General features: G+C 39.9%; 1 protein-coding gene across 6 annotated transcripts in view; it reads right to left on the bottom strand.

The window, feature by feature from the left end:
- The window catches only part of KLHL15 (kelch like family member 15), a 24637-nt gene continuing 4124 nt past the window's right edge, over positions 1649 to 22161 (bottom strand). For 4 of the 6 annotated variants that reach the window (XM_021408538.1, XM_021408566.1, XM_021408560.1 and 1 more), the window contains 2 exons: positions 13419 to 14130; positions 3882 to 5103 (listed from right to left, as the gene is read on the bottom strand). In XM_021408538.1, coding sequence (XP_021264213.1) covers positions 3994 to 5103; positions 13419 to 14123 — 1815 coding nt within the window. In that variant the 5' untranslated portion in view covers positions 14124 to 14130 and the 3' untranslated portion in view covers positions 3882 to 3993. Of the gene's footprint in view, positions 3376 to 3881; positions 5104 to 13418; positions 14131 to 21953; positions 22156 to 22161 lie in introns of those variants that run through there. The other 2 variants (XM_021408569.1, XM_021408550.1) reach the window with 2 other exon arrangements.

The raw sequence follows: 22161 nt of genomic DNA, 5'->3' as shown, positions 1-22161 counted from the left end.
TGCATCACAGCAGCTGTGGAACAGTGGGTCACCTCCACTGCTACAGATTTTTACAATAGCGGCATGCAGGCTCTTGTTCATTACTGTTGAGAATGCATAGCTAACGGTGGCAACTGTGGTGAAAGACAATGTTTTGTAGCCGAGAATTTGCTCTATCAAATAGCATTATTGTGCTCTTTGTAGCTGTTGTAGTTTCCATGGAAATAAATTGGAGGCATTACTTTCAGAGGGAGCTACATATTATTAATAAGCCCCTTTAAGCTTACTCAAGCAGGATTAGATTTTTGCTGCCCCATACCTTTATTAAGAAATGAGATTGTGACAAAAAGAGTAAGAATAGTGAAGAAAGACAAAAAGGTTTTTTTGTGCCCTAATATTCTATGAGATAGGTACAGAAGAACCTTTTTACTCGCACACAGCCAGTACCTACTGGAATCAGGTCATCTCTGAACCCACAAAGGGCAATGTACACACGTCTCACAGTAGAACTGAGGTTTTAGCGTAAATGAAGTTGGCTTTAAGTTAAACCACTAAGAAAGTAAATTATATTTCTCACTCAGTAAAGACTTAAATTCAAAAGCAAGCCTTAGCCTGCATCAGAAGGCTGAAAAATCAATATTTGGTCCAGTCACTACAGGCATAGATAACTTATTACTACAGCTACGATGGCATAAATTCTCCCTTTCTGTTAAAACTTATGGAAAGAAAATGCTTTCAATAAATCATTTTCAACAAAAAAGATCTACTGATCTGATTCAGATTATCACAGCTTAACCCAGAAAACAATTACTACAAAGACATCATGAATTACATAGATGAGGAGCTGTACACGTTGTTTTAACTTCTGCTGATGATTTAAAATTTAGTTTAGGTAAGTGGGTGTCATTTTTAACGCAGGACATTTTGCAGTGATTTTGGTCCCTCTGCAAGTGCATTCTTTTTGAACTCCCTGAGTACTGTACATTCCTTTTCTACAGTGATTTCTAACTGGAAGATGCTGAATAAAGTGGATTTGCATTGCTGTATATTAAGTCTACTGCTTAAAGAAAAAAGTAGCATAAGACTTTACAAAATATGCAAGTACGTGTTTCAGCATTTTGTCCCTACACTCCTGAATTAAGTGTAAGCTTCTGAGTTACCCACATTTCTCCTTCAGATTCTAGAAGTGATTGTTTTCACAACATTAAAGAAAGTAAGAATTGAATTGTCATTATTTATACCTTGGCAAATCATTCTTACCAATATACTGCCAGGAATATCTGCAAGTTAAAACAATGGAGTTATTAAAAGCCCTCAAGAACAGCACATTTCGTTTCAGGCACTATGAGGTCAGTAGCTATAGATGTGAAGGTTGTCATTTTTTTGTAGAAACATAAATGGTAGCAGCCATCCAATCACCTGACTCAAAATACAGTAGTTCACAGCAGCCAATAATTAAAAATAAAACTACTATTAATAAAAGATTTACCACTTCTATACGAGTACAACCAAAGCCACTGCTGAGAATACACTATAGTACATCCAGTTGTGAAAATAACTGTGGGTCAAAGCAGTGCTGGCGAGCATTTGCTTACTGACATTTTCCATTTTCATAAAAAAGAAGACCGGGTAGCACATTCACACATAAAAGAAACTCAGGTAAGATGTATTTCGTTTTTTAAAAATAATTTATAAAATAACAAGTTATTAACAGTTCATTATGTAAAATCAGTATAAGGATTTTAAAGTTACTGAATCAATCAGTATATGCTAAAGATATTTTGATACCAAACGAGGCTTCCAGTTACATAAGAACTTGGACTTATTTAGCTCATTAATGGATAAAACTACACCTTAAATTTAACAGATATGGCTGAATTTGTTCACTGGTTAAAATATAGCTGCATGTAAAAAGATTTTTTTTTTTTTAACAGTGTATACGCATGTGAGCATACATACTTTACTCACCAACAAACATAATGCAGACAACAGAAGGCAGCACAGAAATAGTGTTTTAAATAATATTTTTAAAAAGTTAAAGTTTCATTTTCAATTCAGTAGAAAATGTGTAATTCACATTTTGGCGGACTTACTAGCACTAATATACAAAACTTGGAAAAAAACACATGCAAAGAGATTGAGGTTATACTTAACAGTATTTAAGGGAAAACAGAAACACCGTGCAGATGTGAGAATACTTTGCAATTAATGGGAAAAGCATCCAAACACAACAGAAAACACAAAAATGGTTTTAGTTTTGTTCTTTTAAACTTAGTTGTATCCTACTACAGCTGATGAGTTCTACCTTGATGCTCAATAAAAAATGAGAATCGGGCCTTTCGTCCTTCCACAAATATTTTGTAAAATTCAACTGATTTCAGAAGTCTGGTACCGTGGCCACAGGAATACAAACAAACAAAAAACCAAACCATTATAGACATGAAACGCTATCAAAAGAATAAGCACACCCAAAAATATATATTTTCTTTCCCCTGCTTACAACTGCATTTGTTAAAACAAAAACAAAAAAATCCCACAACTTTTACAATATCAGACCAACTACTGGCTTTTCTAATGAACTTGCTAAGTATTCTCCCTGTAAATCCTGTTTCTCTTAAGCATTGAGCAGTTGTCCTTACACACAACGTGGTAACGTCTCTGAAGGAATTCAACTAGATTGTATGTTAGCTGCTCCAAAAGTAATGCCTCCTATTCTATTATGCTGGCCCACAATGTCGGAGGCAGATGGTGGTGGTACCGCAGCAGAGGTTGAACTTTCCCTCCAACAGTCCATTACATTTTGTTGCCGTGTGACAGGTGGCAGCAGAGGGGCAGTCTGAGGAAGTGGATGTGAAGCGTGTGTGATTGGAATTCCTCCAACAAAACAGGAAACAATTGCACCCACTGACATTCATTGACGCTGAACGTTTCTGGAGACCAACAGCGGATGAGAGCACAGTGAGGCAGTGGGTGGTGCATTTCAGCAGCGGCAAGTGATGTGAAAGACAAGCTACGTTCCAGATGGCTGTACACCGCTGTCACATCATGAAATGAAGAGTGTCTTGCTCAGACCATCTGCACGAATCAGTGAGTTATGACCAGGAAACCAAAACAAGGCTGAGGGTGATGGTTTCCTGGACTGCATCACTACTCGTGATGAGATTTGGTGCCAACATTTTGAGCCAGAGTCAAAACAGCAGTCCATTGAGTGTGCATTCCTCATCAAAGAAAAAGTTCAGGATGCAGCCCTCAGCAGGTAAAGTATGTGCACAGTCTCTTGGGATAGGAAAGGGGTGATCCTTCCGGATTTCCTGGAACCCAGCCAGATAAACCACCAACTCTGACCACTCCATCGTGACACTGACTAAGCTGAAGGCTCAGAGTTCCAGAGTTAGGCTGTAAAAGATCACAAAAAACACTTTATGACTTTTCGGGGTGTGCTTGTTATGTCTCAAACGCTTGCAGTGCAAAGCTGCTACCATGACAACTAGCTGACAGGCAGGACGTGACACAAACCAGAAAAGAAGACAGCCTTTCTCCTGTAACACAGTAACTCCAGGCCCCACACTAGTCTGAAGACCACGGATCACACTGCCAATCTTGGCTGGACTGTTCCACCACACCCACCGTATTGCCTGCATTTGGGGCCTTCTGATTTCCATCTGTTCAAGCCGATGAATGACAGACTGCATGGACAACATTTTTCTACGAACGATGCCATCAGAGCAGCTGTGGAACAGTGGCTCACCTCCGCTGGTGCAGATTTCTACAAGCGCAGCATGCAGGCTCTTGTTCGTTACTGTTGAGAATGCATAGCTAATGGTGGTGACTATGGTGAAAAATAGTGTTTTGCAGCCAAGAATTTCCTCAATCAAGTAACGTTACCGTGCTCTTTGTATCTGTTGTAGTTTCCATGGAAATAAATAGGAGGCATTACTTTTGGAATGATACATGTTTTTTTTCCGACAAATAAGATTCAGCTTTTCATATTTCACTGAGAGTGTTTATCCTGTTCTAGCTGCAACGTCTAACATGTTCCAAAACATATTCAGGGAAGTGCAAGCTGCAGACCTGTAAGCCATCCAGCTTGCAGGGCATCCTTGGGTATTCATCTTCTTTCCACTTGTTTTCCTCTGGATCAAAGGTGAGAATTGAGTCACTGTAATGACCATTGTAACAGAGGCCTCCAAGAACCATTATCTGTTTGTCCAGAACAGCTACACCATGACCACTCCTACCAATTGGCATAGAAGCCAATATAGTCCACTGATCAGTATCAGGGTCATAAACTTCTGTAGATGGGCATCCTTGAGATTCAAAGGAGGCCCTGAGGATCACACAGACACCACCAAAGACATAAAGCTTACCATTATAAGAAATCATTTTGTGAAAGCATCTTGCATAATTCATTTTGCATTTGTTCTCCCAACAGTTAGTGACCACTTGAGTTCTCCTTGTTCGCTGCTCTACTGTCCCTTCTTTACTGGGATCAAATACACACACTTGCTTAGAAGTTGAAGATGATGTAATTCCACCAGTGATATACAACTTGCTACCCAGCACAGTTCCTTCATGTCCATATTTATTGACTGGGTAGGGATCTACAAATTCCCATTTATCTTCAGTAATATCATACCGTTCAGTTGAATAAAAGGTTTCATCCCTGGTTCTCCCAGCCACTGCATAAACGTACCTCCCAATAACTCCAACAGCAAACTCAGAACGTGGGACAGACATGTCTGCCATTCGTAACCAAGTGTTCTGTCTTGGGTCATATCTAAACACTTTGGATGAAGCATGAAACTCACCGTCTGGCCCCAGTTCTTCCCCACCTAACAGGAACACAAAGTTATTCACAATGGCAAGGCAGTCTGGTCGTAAAGGTACTTGAGGACCCTCTAGTTCCCACCAGACCCTCGGTTTGTGCAAGAGAAGAATTTTACTGTTTACCATACTGTGTCCTATCATTCCTCTAAACACGGCAGTCTGGGGTTTGGCAGAACGAATTTTGTTCGATTTCATTTCCATCAAAGGCTGCTGGTGAACGCTATGAAAGTAATTCATGGCTTGGTCAACCTCATGTCGCAGCTGCCGGGAGTATCGGTAAAACTCTGATGTTTTTACCTATGAATACATTTAAAAGATATTAAAATTCTGACCAAGAGAAACAATCCAAAAAACCTAAATAGCTATGTGTAATTTAAAAATTACTTGACTTAGTTTAACTCGGGTATTCTCAACAGCAATTGCATTTGTGTATGGAGGCTTAAGATAATGCACTGTTATTCAAAATCCACAAGGCAATTTAGTGATTAAAAGCACAGTGGCTAATGTTGTGACTGGAATACTCACACACAAAATTTAAGCAGGGATCACTCACAGGCGAAACCTCCAAGTCCAAAAATCATTATTCCTTCTTCCCAGGAAAGCCTCTTTCCAACTTCTGCTTAATCAATGAAATGCCTAAGTTAAAAGTACACTATTTTCCTGGTTTTGAAAGATATTCTGTACACCCATTCCGCACTTACTAAGCTCTACTCTAGACTAACTTCTAATGAATTCTCCCAACAGAGCACAAGTAGGTATTCCCCAACACTACACTCTGCCCGCAGGACTATTTAATTGTGATGGAAAGGGAAGGCTGACAATCCCTTCCTTCAGAACACGTGATCATATTCTCCACTCTGCAAGGTTCCCTCTCTGTATGTCTCCTCAAGCTAACACATACCTTTAATACAAGAAGAAAACATATCAATCAATATTCCTTTACTTGCATATTTTACTGGTAAACTGGAGAAGTAAGTTTGAACTTTCACTTCCCAAATGAGCTTTACAACCTTTGTACTACTGCCTAGTTGTGACGCACTCCTCGCTGCCGGCTTTCAATTTGAAGAGCCTGCACAGCTTTTCTTAAAGAACAATTCTAAGACTCTGCCTTCTATCTAAGCTAATTTGAGTTCCTCCAGCTGGTCCTGTGATGATTCCAAAACACATCCTCTGATTTGAACATTCTGAACATTTTTATTTATCTAGCACGGAACAGGTCTTGGATTACCATGTGACTGTCTTCAAAGATGTTTCACTCTCCCTGTACACATAGCCTTGTCTCACACAGCATTCTGACTTACACCACTAAAACAAATCTAAAAAAAAAAAAAACAACCAAACACAACACTAAATATTGCCAAATGCACAAATCCTCTATCAGATTTGATCCTAGCTTTCAGTATCTTTCACATAAAACTGGACTGCTTTCAAGAGCTCTGAATGCCATTATTTCCTACCAGCTCCAAAACAAGGAGCAATGCTCTAAAAAATGTCAGACCACTCCAAAATTTCAAAACAACCAGAAGAGAACATGAGAAGTTAATATATTTCAGTATCTGTTCCCCCACCTCCTCACATTCCCCTTCCCAAGGGACAAAAGCCTGTACCACCACTTATATAAGTAGCAACGGGTGTGAATGAGCTTTCACATATATGAAAAACAATTTCAAAACAAGTATTCTTTATACCTTGTGAATAAAGTAGTTGCTTGTTCCATAAACCAGTATTATTCAAATTTTATTAGCTTTCTGTTAATTGCTTCTCTTCCTTGTACAGTAAATAGGACATTCTGCTGACATGAGTTGCTTGCAACTGCACAGATTTGTAGATCTGAACATAAATGCCAGAAAACAGGGAGGGAGAAAAGAAAAAACTACAGCCCACCACAGGTAAAATACAGAAAAGCCTGAAGATTACAAAAAAAAAAAAAAAAAAAAAAAGCAAGCAAAAATAACAAATCTGGATGGGTATTCTCCAAAGTAACTTTCAAGTTCTAGAACAGCACCATTATTTCACACATTTGCACTCCAACTGGAGCCATAATTTCTGTAATTAAACAAAAAGATTAACAATTTTTGTTCCGCTTACATGGAACTGAAGTTTTCTTAGAAGATCACGGAAGACAACAGGAACAAAATGTATACAACATGAAGCATGCCAGAAAAGGCTGGATGAGATGGAAAGTGTTTTTTTATTTCCCCATCAGTATTTACAATCATCTTTAGACCTAGACATGGAAATACCAGCCAGAAACTGGAATAAGCATCATCTATCCAAACCACTCTGCTCCTTTACTTAGACAACCTAAACCTCATCCCATGAAAGCACACAAAAGGAAACAAGGGATATCTCTAATTTCAGACAGCCTCTCAAGACCAGTGAGACAATCTCTTAGTAGGTTACTACTTAACTTGGTAAGGGCATTAATATCAAAGCAAAGCCTCAATCTCTTACCTTAAACCAGTAAGGCAACAAGAAGTAAATGCAACTACCAATTATAAACAGCTCTTTCAGACTGAAGCATGCGGAGAAGTTAGCTACAAGCACAGTCTTGAAGAGATGAAAATATGAGTTCTCAGAATATTGAGAAAAGAAAACCAGGGTGACAGTAAACCATTTATCTATATTTCTGGAAGAAAATGTAGTTGGAGGCTTCCTAGCCTTTGCTGTTGGGAAAAAATGCTCTGACCAGCAGAACCTCTGCCATATAGGAACCATATTTCTCCTGAGGCTCAAACGATGGTCTAAGATGAATGCTAGTATATGCCTTTATGAGCAAGTAGAGACTGCTCACCTTTGCTTGATATTAACAAACGCAAGGCAACTGTAGGACAGTTTGCCCGCTTTCATATTCACACGTTTTCTGAGTGAGATCTTTCAGAATTACATTAAAGTCCTATTCAGCCCATAGTAAGGAAAACCTTCCATACACCTACACTTTTGAGTAATTTTATAATAGTTTTAATTACTTGCGTGTATATGCAAAAAGCAATGCAAGCATTGAAATTTTGGTGTTTGGTTATTAAAACACAACAGTAAGTTTGGCATGCTTTAGTAAATTAAGAACAGGACAGCAAGCCTTTTGTGGGAACTGCTGTCTGTTAGCCAAAATACGCCGAAGGAAAATGCTCAGCATTCAAAAGTAGGCTTCTGCCAGTCCCTGTAAGCAAGAAGTAGTTGACCAAGAAATACGTAAGTGCTAACATACCAGTTTTTTGTTAAGTTCAAATGAAGAAGCTCTGAAAGGAACATGCACCTAATTAGCAACATATGAAATCAAAGAGAATGCTCATTAGTTTGCACAAAAAATCTGACAGATGGACGTGTACACCGACTGGGATGAATCTTGAGGTGAAAAAAAAGTGCGCTGTTAAGAGCACATCATCAGTTCTGATGATATATAAATATAGAAGCTTTACAGCATTCTCAGAGTTCAAAGAGAGACTTTCTGTTTTCTTTCCAGTTGATAAAGTTCCCTTTGTGATTTTTTTGCATTGTTTTCAATATTTCTCTTCAGTTTTCTTGATAAAATCTTCTTAAAGAGGGTCTGGTAGGACACAGCATTAATGGAACAGTTATCCAGAGAACCAGAGGTGAAATATCTCACTGCATCTTCTACCAGTTACAGTTGTTCAAACAGGCAGGGAACACCATGAACGTAATGAAACATGCCTTTCCATAAAAAGATGACGATGAAAGTAATTAAAAACATCAACCTCTACTCATTCCTCAGGTAGCCAATACCAAAAACATCAAAGCTTCAACAAAACCATCACCATCCACTCAGCTGTAGTAAACTGCAGCTGGAATGCATTCTCTCTTCTTCATTTTGAATCCGTGAAATACTGCCTTTCCAAAATAATGCAGCTATTGATCATTGTCTGTTTTCCTGCAGAACTGTAACACGTGCTTTTCTAGTCCCAGCAGCTATGTAGGTTTAAGAATTTTTCTATCTACATTTTAACAAGAGAAGAAATCAAAATACAAGCCCTTACATTAGAGTTTCTGATCTGAAAAGTGAAGTGATGCCTACACAGGACCACATGTGCCCTATATTATGCTTACCTTATTTTTCCCTTTTAACAAATAAGCAAATTACTAAGCAGAAGAAAGGTAATGAAACACAACGTAAATTTTTTGTAACAAAGTTTGTCGTCAGTGCAGAGCTTATTTTTTTTCAGCAACCAGGTACAACTATTGCTATATTTATATTTTTGTTATCTGGTCTTTTAGGGAAAAACCATCCAGAAGGGCACTTTTGTAGTGTCCGCACCAAACATCCACTATTTGTAAACTTGGTAACTAAATCTTAACATGTTATTGTCTGGGGTACAAATTAGCCTGGTTCCTTCTGTAGAACTAGTAAAAACATCGACAATCACAGAATGGCTCAGGTTGGAAGGGACCTCAAAGCCCACCCAGCCCCAACCCCTGCTGTGGGCAGAGCTGCCCCCCCCCCCCACCACCACCAGCTCAGGCTGCCCAGGGCCCCATGCAACCTGGCCTTGAGCGCCTCCAGGGATGGGGCACCACAGCTTCTCTGGGCAGCTGGGCCAGGCCCTCACTGCCTAAATCCCTCCTAAAGTAAAAAATTTCCTCCTAAAATCTGGATGGCTCATTCCATGATTCTACCATTTCCAGCCTCATAAGCAGAAAAATATTTTAAAGGTCATAAAATTTCACTTGTGAGTTTTCTAAAATTGGTAATTCTGAATGTTTAAGTGAAGTAACACAAAATCAACACCAGGAATACAGAAATTATGCTACCTCTTTTCAATGAACAAAGATATTTGTATCAGATTTCTAGAGAGCTAATTCTTCCTCTTCCTTGCAGATCAACAAATTGAAATTTGACTAGAGATCACGCTGACTGAAAACTAAAGATCCATCAACCTTCCTATGGTTCATACTGTTTTCGTATCTACTTATCTCTGGCCGTATTCTAAACACAATTATAAGCCTGTCAAAAACCATTATCAAACTTCTGACACACTTCTAACCAAAACTCAGTCGAACAGAAAAAGTTAAACATGTCTCTAAAATGGAAGCAACCAAAGTTAATCTGCAACCCCACATCAGTAGACACGACACTACAGACAAGTTGCTGTATTTAACTTTTCCTTTTTCTAGTCTGGGTCTTTACTTGCATGTGAAAAACGGTCAGTACCTGCACAGGACTTTGAAGGGCTATTCTGCAAATGCTACAAGCACTTAGTGTTTGTCAGCCCAGCTATACAAAGATAAAACGACCTAGCCCCTGCAGCAAGGACAATGCCGCTAAAATGAGTGCTTCACCAGTTTATAAAAGGGAACAGCGAGAGAAATTGCCACAATCAAGCTGGAATGTAACTGCAAAGAACTCTCAAATCAGAACAGAACCAGCAATCTGTACACCAGAATCAAGGTGCTCAGCACATAATAAATACTGCTAGCAAGTCTATCTGAGTCAGTGATAACCCACAGACAGAAAAATATCAAGTGCAGAGCCTATTAAAGAGAAGCAGGAACCTCTAACCTTATCCACTAGGCACTTCTTGTTCTAAACTTCAGCATATGAAGTCGTAGAAAATATTCCATGTGTGATTCACTAGACATGGAGGTGAGAAAAACATCGATAAACAAGCGCTGAATATCTCTGAAGACAAAATTGCAGTGACATAAAATTACAATGTCATCTTTCCAAAAATGATGATTTGCTAAACTCAGAAAAGCATATACTCAAAGATGGACTAATTAATATGCTTTTCATCCTATCTCTGAAATACAGGTTGATACTCCTAGTGATTAGTAAGTTTCTGATTTAAACTGGGAATTCATAAGTCAGCATGGACTAGTCGTAACAAACCCTACACAAAAGATATTAGAAAAAAATCTCAGTTTTATGGAGAGTTTTGAAACAACACTTTCATCTGTACACAGAAACTAAATGGAGATTAATCAAATGTGAAGTAAAAGTATAACGCGACCATGTACAGTAACAGAAAGATACTCAGCTTTCCCCATGACTGACGGAGCTATGGATAGGTTTCAGGTAAGATGGATGTAACATGCGTAGCGGAACGTACGCTTCTCAGCCATAAACCTCTCCTTTATTTTTCAACAATTTCTCCAAATTCATTTATCCTTCCATTTTCCTCATGCATTTATGTTAAGGGCCAAGCAACAATGGAAGTACCTACTTCCACCTCAGAGGCAGTTCTTCCAGGGCAGTTCAGAGTAAGCACACAGGCTACACCTTCCCTTGTGCATCCCAAGTGTGTGCCAGTCTTGATGTATTAACCCAGCCACTCATCAATTCCCTTGGAAAAAGACAAGCCATCCCACTCAGACTGTAAATCTCTTTTAAAAACGCTGCAAGAAACAGAATGGCTTAAGATGCAAAAAGTATCCTTTCTGTGACATGTAAAATTAAGTTATGCACGTTATTTATGTACCAGTATGACAGGCATCTTAGAAATGCCTATTAGAAAGGTTACATAAGAGTACACATGACAAGTCAGTGAGTGTATTTTGAATGCTGAGTTTGCTCGACCGTAAGAGTCAGCCTCAGACTGTATTTGGTACATCACACAGGATTTTACCCTGTGCTGGCTTCAGGAAAAGGATGAATTCTGATCTGTTTTCCCATCTCCAAAAAAGCATGGTTAGCAGTATTTTCCCCTTACTACAGAAAGGAGCGCGTTTCCTTCAAGTTACTGACAGAACAGTTAACAAACATGCTCTTTCATTAAAGAGAGACAAATTGAAAAGTGCGGTCATATTTTTTATGTTAGCTTCAACCACAGATGTCCTTTGTCACTGGTCATGATGGATTACTCAGCGCTCTCCAGCCAGGTCAAAAAACATTCTTAGCAGCAGTGCTGAATGACATACATGTTTAGCTCTGCTTCCCTCTGCTCAACATAGCAATATCCCACAATAGAAACTGGACTGCTTTCACTCCACTGCCACATACAATTAGTGGATAGGGCATTCACAGAAAAAGCTTTTACGGGTGAGTATATAGCCTGGGATGCTGAAAAAGACATCTCTCCTTAAGTTGTATCTGTTTGTAGCTGCCAAGAGAAATTGGGAGAAGCAGTGCATGCAGGATAGATAACAGCGATACCAAAACCAACTTCAGAAGTTACATCTAAATGGAATCCTAAAAAAAGACAACACACGTTTTTCACTTGTGCTTGCAGGAATTTCACTGAAGACAGCTTGATATTCGAACTTCTACCCCAAAAACTCAAAAGAGCTGAAATAGACTCTTTCACATGAATGTTAACCTATTAGATTGACTATAAGAATATCTGGCGATATCGGTTTTCCTAATGAAGAGCTTAAATTATGCAACGAAGTAGCAGTTTTATTACAAGCAAGACACTACACAGCACCTTGCAGATTCCAGCTCTTACTAGCTGGAATCATTTTTAACCCAATATAAACATCACATCAGTGTTCTAAAACAATTCTAGGTAATTAGATTTATTTCATGTCCATAGGCTAATATAGGATTGTCAATATAATTTATGTATTAAGTCTACTCAATCCACACACACACAAAAAACAAAAAATGTAAAAACTCAGTCTGAAATCATTAATAGCTTTTATAATTTATAATACAGTCTTATCTGTATATAGATACCAAAGTAAAAAGGTATGAGAAAATAACTGTAAGAAGCCCAACAAAATACACAGGGCGTTAAATCCTATTAATTCACTGAGAGGTGAACATTACAGAATGTAGAAGTTCATCCGATCACACAAGATTAATAACAATGATATAACATAATAGCACAAGCTGAAGAACTCCTAACTTGAATACCCTTACATTTACTAGCCTGTGCGAGCTGCTTACAAGCTTTGTAGTTCTCTATCCACGTCAAATGTTCCTGAGTTTCTCAGGAACTATAGAACATCATTTTTTGTCTATTCTTCTACAGAACAGTGGAAAAAACAAGTTTTCATTTAACCTCTTAACATGTACAGTCATTAGTTGAATTTTTTATCACCTCTTACAAAGACTCCTCTGATACTTGAAGTAAGTCATTACATTTCACACTGTCAATCACTTTTGATTGTATTATATGCCTTGAGTAAAATCAAATGGACGTGTAACTTTGCAGGATCAGGGCTTACTTCTAACTGCTGTGTAATAGTGCAAGCACTGAAGATACAATAACAACAAAAACACTGCAGATTTAACAGCAGATGTCAGTTTTCATTTGTAAAGAAGAAAAACGTACTTAAAACACACAAAATCTACAGACAGCATGTTTTGATTATATCAGTAACATTTGTCACGATATATGCCCTACAAAATCTCTGGGAAGCAAGAAACAACTTGTGGAAAACAGAAAGAATGACTGAAATAAAACTTGATACAAGTGACCTTATTTTAAAACGTCTTTTCCGTATGAAGTTACTTAAGCACACGTATTATAAACCTACCTGTTCTCCAGCCACTGTACATACTATTGCCTAACAATCAGACGGCAGTACTTTTAGATGTTTGCTTTCTATGGGTCTACCGCTCCTCCTAACAGGACTGGGAATCTTATCTGCTTAATGGAATGCTGCCCTAGCTAAATGATGAATTCTGTCTACTGCTTTTCAAATGCACCAACCTTCTCAAAAACACTGGATGGTGTCATCAAACAAAACCTGATGTTCTGAATGATGGTGTCCGTATGCCTCCAGCGTCTTCTATCATGGCGCAGCCAGGCCTGAACAGCTTCATACAGCTCTATCTCTGGAAACCTGCTCAGATGATCATTATCCAAGTAAGACATGAGCTTCTCAAAGCTCAGATATGAAAGGAAGTCAGGTCTGGACATGAGCGGCACAAAATTCTCTAGCAGGAAAGAGTCCAGTTTTTCCCTGACTCCTTCGATGTTTACACCAAAATCATCCAGAAGTCTCATAATTTCTGCACAGTTTTCTAAGCAGATTTTAGCTAAGAGAAAAGAGCAGCAAAATTTTACCACCTCTATAAGCTGGACGTACATGGCAGCCTGAAGTATTTCGTGAACAGTGTTCATACTCAGTTCAATAGTTCCATAATACATGAATTGGAGGACATGACTGAAGCCTGTAGCTGTCAGACCTTTCAAATGGATTTTGTCCTGATCTCGTTCTCGCATGTCAGCTGTGAACATAATCCTGAAGTAATCACTCTGGGTGGCAAGCAGTGCTTTATGGGCCTGAAATTGGTGGTCTTCAATGACAAGTGTGACATCAAGAAGCAATCCCTCCTCATACAGTGCTCTGAATCCAGCAGAGACACTGGTGTCATGGATGGAGGAGCTAAACCCTTCCACGTCCCCTGCCATGAATCACCTGAGGAAAAAATAAAATAAAAATAAAAATAAATTATTTCTAGTAATGAACATATCACAAGCTCTTCCTGACCAGATAAATGCAAACAAAAAAAAGTTACTTTCATCGAGACTTAGAAGTCTTCCCCATCCTTCTTGTTTTCTCTTCAGCTGAAAAATTAACTTAAGACTTAAAACTGAAGCTTTAGTTACTTCCCACCCCAAAATATTCTCCTTTTAAAGAAAAGGTAATGAACGAGAATAGCTATAAAATAACACCAAAATGATTCCTCATTTCAAACTACTCAGAGGTCAGGATAATGAATACACGATGCCAACTTTGTCACTGTTCTCTTCCTCCCCTCCTCTATCTTTCTGAAGTTAAGTCAGGAAAGTAATAAACTGCTAAACACTAAGGCCATAGGAGGCACTGGCAGGATTACGTGACAATAAATGATATTCAGCATACTGAGTTTGGTGAAGCTTAAGTGTTTATTAAGCATTTGAATATTAATAAACATATAGCGCTACTTCTGCGCAAGCTCGAGTCAACTGCAAATAAGCAAAAAAAAAAAAAAAAGAAGAAAAAAACCCAGAAAACCAACTCAATGCCCTGTTAAGGAAACTAAATATTTGGTTAAAAAAAAAAAAAAAAAAAAAAACTGCATCAGAAACTACTCAAAAATATAAGAATTTCTCAACATCTTGCTCCTGACTTATAGCTGGGGGGTAGCTCCATTAAAAAGCCTGAACTAAACAAATAATTTATCACCATTCCCAAAGGCAACAGTGCGCTCCACTCCCCCCGTCTGTCATTCTGGAATCTGAGCTCCTCCTGCCTACTTTGTGCATTTTTGGTGTTTCTTGGATAGCTCAGGAAAGCCCATGCAACTCATAAACCTGAGAGAAAATAAACTGTGGGGAATACCAAATACAGAGAGTTTGGCACCAGGACAGACCCGATGCAGAGGGCAGGGCATCACACATAAGCAGGAAAATGGTGGAAGGGTAACACCTTCCCTTTTGGCGTTATTAATCCATTACAACTGGCTCAGCAGTTTCTGTTTATCTTCAGCCCGCTTTAAATCACACTGGAACATTCATTCAGACTGTAATTTTTACATTTAATTATTTAACTCTCAAATTCCCGTGCCTGTTAATAACTGGAAGGAGTAGTGTATTGGTACTGGTAACCCACACAAAAAGCCAAGTAACATCAAGATCCACACACCTAACAAACTGCTAATTTTCATGGCTACGGAGTGTTAAAACAGAGTTCTGACACTGAGATGACGGAGTTGGCCAAGGTTTCACAAGTTCAGAGAGCAGTTACCACACTGTATCCAGCTCCCTAAGCACCACATTCTAACTGCTGCCATTTTAACTGATGTGTATCTGATTAGACTCCAGAAGCACTTAATGATCTCCTCATTCCAACTCATCCACACCCATCCTGGGAAGAAAAAAGGGAGATTTTCTTTGTCCATAGAAAACTACAACAGTGAGTGGGTGTTTGTAGCCACACCTCACGGAACTCTCTCCACTCCCACACCGTCGAAGCCTGCTGACAATGGAGTTGTCAGGAGTTCATGAAAACTGAGGCCTGAAAAGAAAACTCAAACTCCTCAAGGTAAAGGCAGCAGCAAGAGACAAAGCTGTCAATCCAATCACTTTCTCGGCACTATCCATGACAGTGCACTTCCCTCAATGTCCCTGAAGACAGAGAGAAAATTCAAGCTGCTCTGGAGCTACGTATTTTGAGTCCCTTGCTCCTGAATATAGCATATCTCTACCAGAACGGAAAATAACTGTCAACCACTTTTTTCTTAGTTGTTGATCATTCTTGTACAAAAGCAGGCAATGAAAGAACTACTTATCTCAGAAAGAAGCACCAAAGTGATGAGGAAGCATAAAGCCTGGCTTCAGTCACATGCTTTCCAATAGGATTTATGATACCAAATACAGGACAAGCACGAATATTAGCATTTTTTCTTTCATTAGAACATTTGTAATACCCTCTTTCCACTCCCCGCTCTCTGATGTTGAACTCACACTTCAAATTTCGTAAGGAGAAAAGACTGATGGTCACTTGGCTTTTACTGCCACCTCCCCATTTCCATAGAATACACAGCAACTTGAAACAACTACTTCTCATGGAACTCGAACCAGGGGCTCAAAGGCGAACAGAATTCTCAAACAGTACAACTGGGTAAGCTGCATTTCTTCAGGAGATCAACCAAGATGTGTGCCTCAGCTCCAACTCCAAGATGAATTGAGGTGACAGGACATAAGGACAGTTGGAATTTGCAAATGTGAGATGTGAACAGACTAACAGAGGAATATATATTTAAAAGACCAAAAAAAAGCAACATGTTACTCCAGAAATAATGGGATCTCCCGTCACATAGGCTCACACAGGTGCAAATCTCAAGGGAAAGTCTTCTTCAAAACAGTACACATTGCTGCATACAGAAAGAACATCAAAGAACAGTACCAATAAGCTCCAAAAGACACGCTGGGGTCTTTTCCCTTAACTTGAAAAAGATAATTACGTTATATGTATTCCACAAATAAGAAGAGAGAAACTCAGGGCCTTAAAAGAGCACCGTGACCACCCTCAAAGAAACAGCAAGTGAAGATAAGCAGAGACAAATCTGATAAGGTAAAAGCACCAACTCCAGAGGAGTGCTTCCAAAGTTCCTTTCAAGCACAAAAATGAGCGAGTATGTCGTGAGATCCCACATGCAGCATCAGACAGCTCTGGGCAGCCTGCTCACAACAACAGGCTTGGACCGCACAGCCTCCAGAGGTCCACTCCAACCTCAGCCATCCTGTCATCAGGTTGCTTTTTAAAGCAACTGCACTGATTTTTATTAAATGAAAATTACATAAAAAAAAAAAAGACAAAAACCATCAGAAATAAACAGTTACCACTCAAATTTTCAATGTATCAAAAAAGTAAGGTGGTAGGAATCACCAAAATGCGTTAAATAAATACGGCATCGAGGGAACACTTATTAGGTTCCAGTCTTCACATCTCCCTGAAGGTGATTACTTGGTAAAAATATATAAAAATAGGAAGTCGGACACAAAACTCTACAACGGAGGCAGGTAATCAACACTCTGACATTCTTATTTCAGAATGTTTCAAAAACTGTGTAGTTTCAAGTCATTTAATTCTTCTTTTCACATCTCTTGTATTATTTTCAGTAAATCTACATTTTTCAATACCAAAATATGTTTCATTGCACGCATCAAACTGCTTTCAATGGATTACTTAAGAAGAGCCAAAAATGTGAAGACTTCTCCATAACCCATCTAAAGAAGTTTCAGAATTTTACAAGTAACATGGGAAAGAATACTTGTCTCCCTCTACTAAATGAGTAAATTTCCCTTTACTGATACTAAACCATACGTGATATCAGAAGTTATAATTTTCTTTACAATCCAAAAATGCATTGGGCAGCGCATTCATTTTAACAAGGGGTTAAAATAATACAGAGACTGGATGACATAACAGTTAAATGCATATTATGACCAAGTGGGAAAACTCTTCATTTCTAAAGCTAGTACACGAAGTCAAAAGCAAATGGCAGTGCGGCCATTCGAATAATAGAAAAGCATAACAAAATACAAATGAAGCCATTTTCCTAAAGCACAGCTATCTTCATTCCTCCCACACGCTTTCAATCTTAGATGTAATTCTATGCGCTATTCAAATGCTGCAGCTTATTTCCCAGAAGATAATAACGTAACATTTTTTCCCTATTTTCAATAAAAATGCAAAATTCAAGAGTTATAGCTTTTTCCACCCGTGCAAATCACAATAGCTCACTTGATTTGAAGGAAGACGTAGCCTACAGTAGTCTGTAAGAAAATTGGAACAAAAAGAAAATCCAACCTATAAACAATGAAGGGAAAAAAAAAATCCAAGTTGACGTTCTGCATTGTCCTGCGCATACTGGAGCTGATCAGTATAATGCAGTACAGGAAGGAAGACTCTCTGCTGGAGGAAAAAAAAAAAAAAAAAAACCAACAACGAGAAATACTCAACCTTATTCGCTTTTCCTGACATTTCTTCCTCTTTTAGCACACAGTGCATTACAGCGTCTACTCTGCCGTGACTGTAAAAGCTCTTTCTTGGAACATCGATTTCTCATCTTTATTCTGCAGTTGTAACAGAAGTCTGAAAACCCTGTTCCAGACTATTTTTCTTGCCAAACAAGGAGAACCTTCTTTACTCAGAGTGTCAGAGGCTTAGAGGCACAAGCAGAAGAGAGGGAGGCTCAGTGCACAAGCTACTGAGAATGAAGTTACGGAATACTCGTTTGTGGTTCATTGTGGCCCTGCTTGAGAATCTATCCAAAAGCACAATTTCCTTGGGGGCAAAAAGAAAAATAAAATGCACTACAAAGAAGTGTCTACATTTCATATGTAAGCTCGTATCCACTTCCTAGGGATAGAAACGTATTGTTCTAGTAAAGCAGTAATATACTCCAGCACACCGTCTGAAAGGCAGATTTCTGTTTTCCTCTCCTGCTGTTCCTTAATATCTCATTTGTGATGCTGAGACAGAACTAGCCTCCTTACAAAATACTACTTTGTTCATTCCACCTGTCTCCTGGAAATTCTGAGAAAGCATCTACATGAGCACAGCTGAACGACAATTTTTCACAGAACAGAAAGCTGTACCGACAGATTAGACAAAAAGATATTTCACCAGACATACAGAGCTGTGCTTTGGTATCACGGTACTAAAATAGAGCATAAAACCCAAAAATCTGTTCCTTCCATCCCATTCCTTTCATCTGTCAAACGCATGCATTTCAATGCAAATTTTAAAGCCAGTACGTGTGCTTTCTGTAGCACCGCACATAGCAAAAACTGCTTTGAGTTCAATTCTTTGACCCTAACATTGTTCAAAGTGGCACATTCCTGCACTAACAGGACATGTCTCCGTAGTCAAATTTCACACATATGTATGAAAATGCTATACATACAAGTAAAACGTTTCCAATTACTCAAACTCACCACCAGGCCTTTGAATGCAGCCAGATATGCAGTGAGTCTATCGACACATTTACACAGTACAGACAACGCTCCCTCGTAAATTAAATCTGTTAACATGGTTTGACACTGAACTATTAAACTTTGGCTGAGCCATCATTTTTTCCTCACAATTCCCCACTAACAGCAAAGGTAGGAATTACCTAAAAGTGAGAAAGACCAATAACCAGTAGCTATCAAAACTTTCAGTTTCTGGAATAATTGCAGATGCAGGAAACAAAATACATAAGTAAATAATGACCAAGTTTCTGCATATGTCAAATCCTTCATATGCTAAGCTTTGGAACCAGTTTCTCTTAAATCCATCAACACTGTCTGGTAGGCTCACACTGAAGACTTCCCGCAGCCCGAGGCGAGTGTTCCCAAAGGACCAGGTTGCTCCAGAAGCGTGGAGCTGCAAGCTGTTCAGCAGGAGCACCACGCTGCCACAGCTCCACAAACTAACTCTTGGGTTCTCCTGAGAACTACCCACTACACGTAGGATTTCTCTTAGTGGCACGCATCAGATGCTGACTGCTCCTTTTACAGCCTTCACCGGTGCTGCTACCTGCAAGCAATCCGCACCAGCTTGTAACAGCTGTGGCGCTTTTGCAATGCATCAGCTGCCTGAGGTCACTGTGGTTATGCTAGAAGTATCATCAGAACTAGCTGTGACCAAACGTACTACAATTAGGTACGGACTGTCTCAGCGCAGGGTGGTTATACGTCACACTGGAAGTGCACGGTGACTGCTCTCACGGAGTACCACAAAAACACAAAGCACACGTGCTGCTGCCCTTATTTGCAGGTACTCATAATGGATAACTTTTCAACGCGTACTGCTTTCTGTTCTTAAAAATTGGCATCATAACTCAATTTAGTCTTTCTGCGCAGAAGGATACAAATGTTACAAGCACAAAAAAGAATCAGAACCATTTTGTTTTAAAATACTGTAGTAGAGCGTAGGTTTCACATACACTGAATTTAGATGAATACCGGCAGATTTTACATCACAAAGTTCTCATTTTACAACAGTAGCCACCAGAGAACAAAACGCACACCCCAGATGAGCTCTTAAATCAAGCCCTGGGATGATCATCAAAAGAACTCTGATGAAAGTACATGCCCGACAAACTTTTCTAAAGGCTGCCAGACATATGCATCAGCTGTAGCTGCTTGACCAGTTTAACCTCACTAAATCTAAACTCAGTTTCTGTCTCATAAATTAACAGTAATGAGGTATACATTAGTTTCTCGCAGTATTATGTGCATTAGGTGGATGATGTAACTGCACTTGCCAGACATCAAAATAGCTTTGAACCATTTGGCTAAAATATCAGTGCAGCTCCACCTGTACATAAAACCACTCTCCTTGCTTGGAGCAAGCTCAGCCCAATCTTGTTCCGGTTACATTTACCAATGCCAGGAACCCAGACTAAAATATTTCTTACAGAACCAGGAGAATGAGAATCTACAAGAAAAGCTTGCATCACTAATATGTAAGAGGTAAATGATGGCAGTGATGAAAACAATACATTTGCCACTGCTCTTAAAGACAGGACCACCCTACCCTAAGTGTCGGCATTCTTTGTTATAAAAAAAATATATCTGCATCATTTTATCAAATGCCAGGATTATTAATAACCATTTTCTCATTGTCAAGATACTTACTAAGAAAATTACGCTGCAATTTGTACAGAAAAGTAGCAAGTCAACTATTTCCTACTCAGTAGCAAAAATCTAATTCTATTAATTTACAGGAGCGTTTGGGCTGTTAGAATAATAAATGGTAATGAGCAGGAAGTGATATTTATTTTAGTAAAAATAATTCTAGTACAATTTAGGATACTTTAACCACGCCTTAAAACTCAATGTCTTTTTCGTTCCTATCAGTAAATTCATTGCTAACTTAGTGCCACCCTTAGAAGCCCTTTGAGAAAGTACGACTGAAGAGATTGAGCCCTTCGTGCAAGGCACAGCATTCACCTCCACTGCCAAATGCCAACTTCATTTGTCAGAAAGACAGAAAGCTTCCCCAAACTGGCAGCTCCATACACGAGAAAGACCCAGTACCTCCAGACTGAGCCCGGCAGTTACCTGGCCCGCTCTGCCTGCTGAAAGGCAAATCAGCACGTGAAGATCCATACCAGCCATAGGATGTAATTAAGGAAAGTGAAAGGAGATGAGTGACAGTGGGAAAGTTTATAGAACATGTGGTGGAAATCAAACACGTGGGCTAGATGTGGGGAGGAACAACACGGCAAGGAGGCCGACACGCAGTGGTGTGGTGAGGGACCCGATTGTGACCTGGGGCAATGGCAGTGGAAGTGCTGGCTTTCATCTGAGGAACAACTCTACGACACAGCAAAGAAGCCAGCAGGGTGCAGATTGCAGCAGTGCTGCCTTTTTATCAAGGAACAATTTTATGGCAACGCTAATTTTCTTCTAAAAGAAAGGGGGAAAAAAGAAAAACGCTTCCTGTTTTTAAGCGATATTTACGTATTAACCAACCCAGCTCAAAAGGACCAGCACCAACCCTGAGCGGCTGCCTGCTCCTTCTACTAATAATTACTATTTCTCCGCTAAGAACTACTATTTTCCGAACGCTGCCGACCGCCAACGGCCGGCACTCGGTGACTGACCTACTTCAGCTCGCCCCCTGACGCGCCCACACCGCCCCGCAGCGCGGGAGCTGCCCCGAGGGCCGCGGCTGGGAGCCCCCGGCCGCGCTCGGCTCTCCCGCGGAGGCCGGACCGGCGAGGGGGGCAAAGCGGGAGGCCCGGGGGCGGCTACACCTACCTCTCGGCGGCAGCGGTGCCGCGGGGCCGCGGCTCCTCCCGCTGAGCCGGCGGAGAGGGTGCCCCGTGCGGAGCATAAAGCCGGAGGCGGCGGGCCGCGCCGGGGGCCGAGCAGAGGGGCAGCAGCCGAGGCACGGCCGGGAGGAGGAGGAGACGGAGGAGGAAGGGGGGAACCCGGGCTTCCTCCTCCCCGCCGTCCGCGGTCGGGG

This window comes from Numida meleagris, chromosome 1, assembly GCF_002078875.1.
Source record: "Numida meleagris isolate 19003 breed g44 Domestic line chromosome 1, NumMel1.0, whole genome shotgun sequence".
NCBI lineage: Eukaryota > Metazoa > Chordata > Aves > Galliformes > Numididae > Numida > Numida meleagris.
Note: the sequence above shows the minus strand (reverse complement) of the source record. Positions and strands in the feature narration are given on the sequence as shown.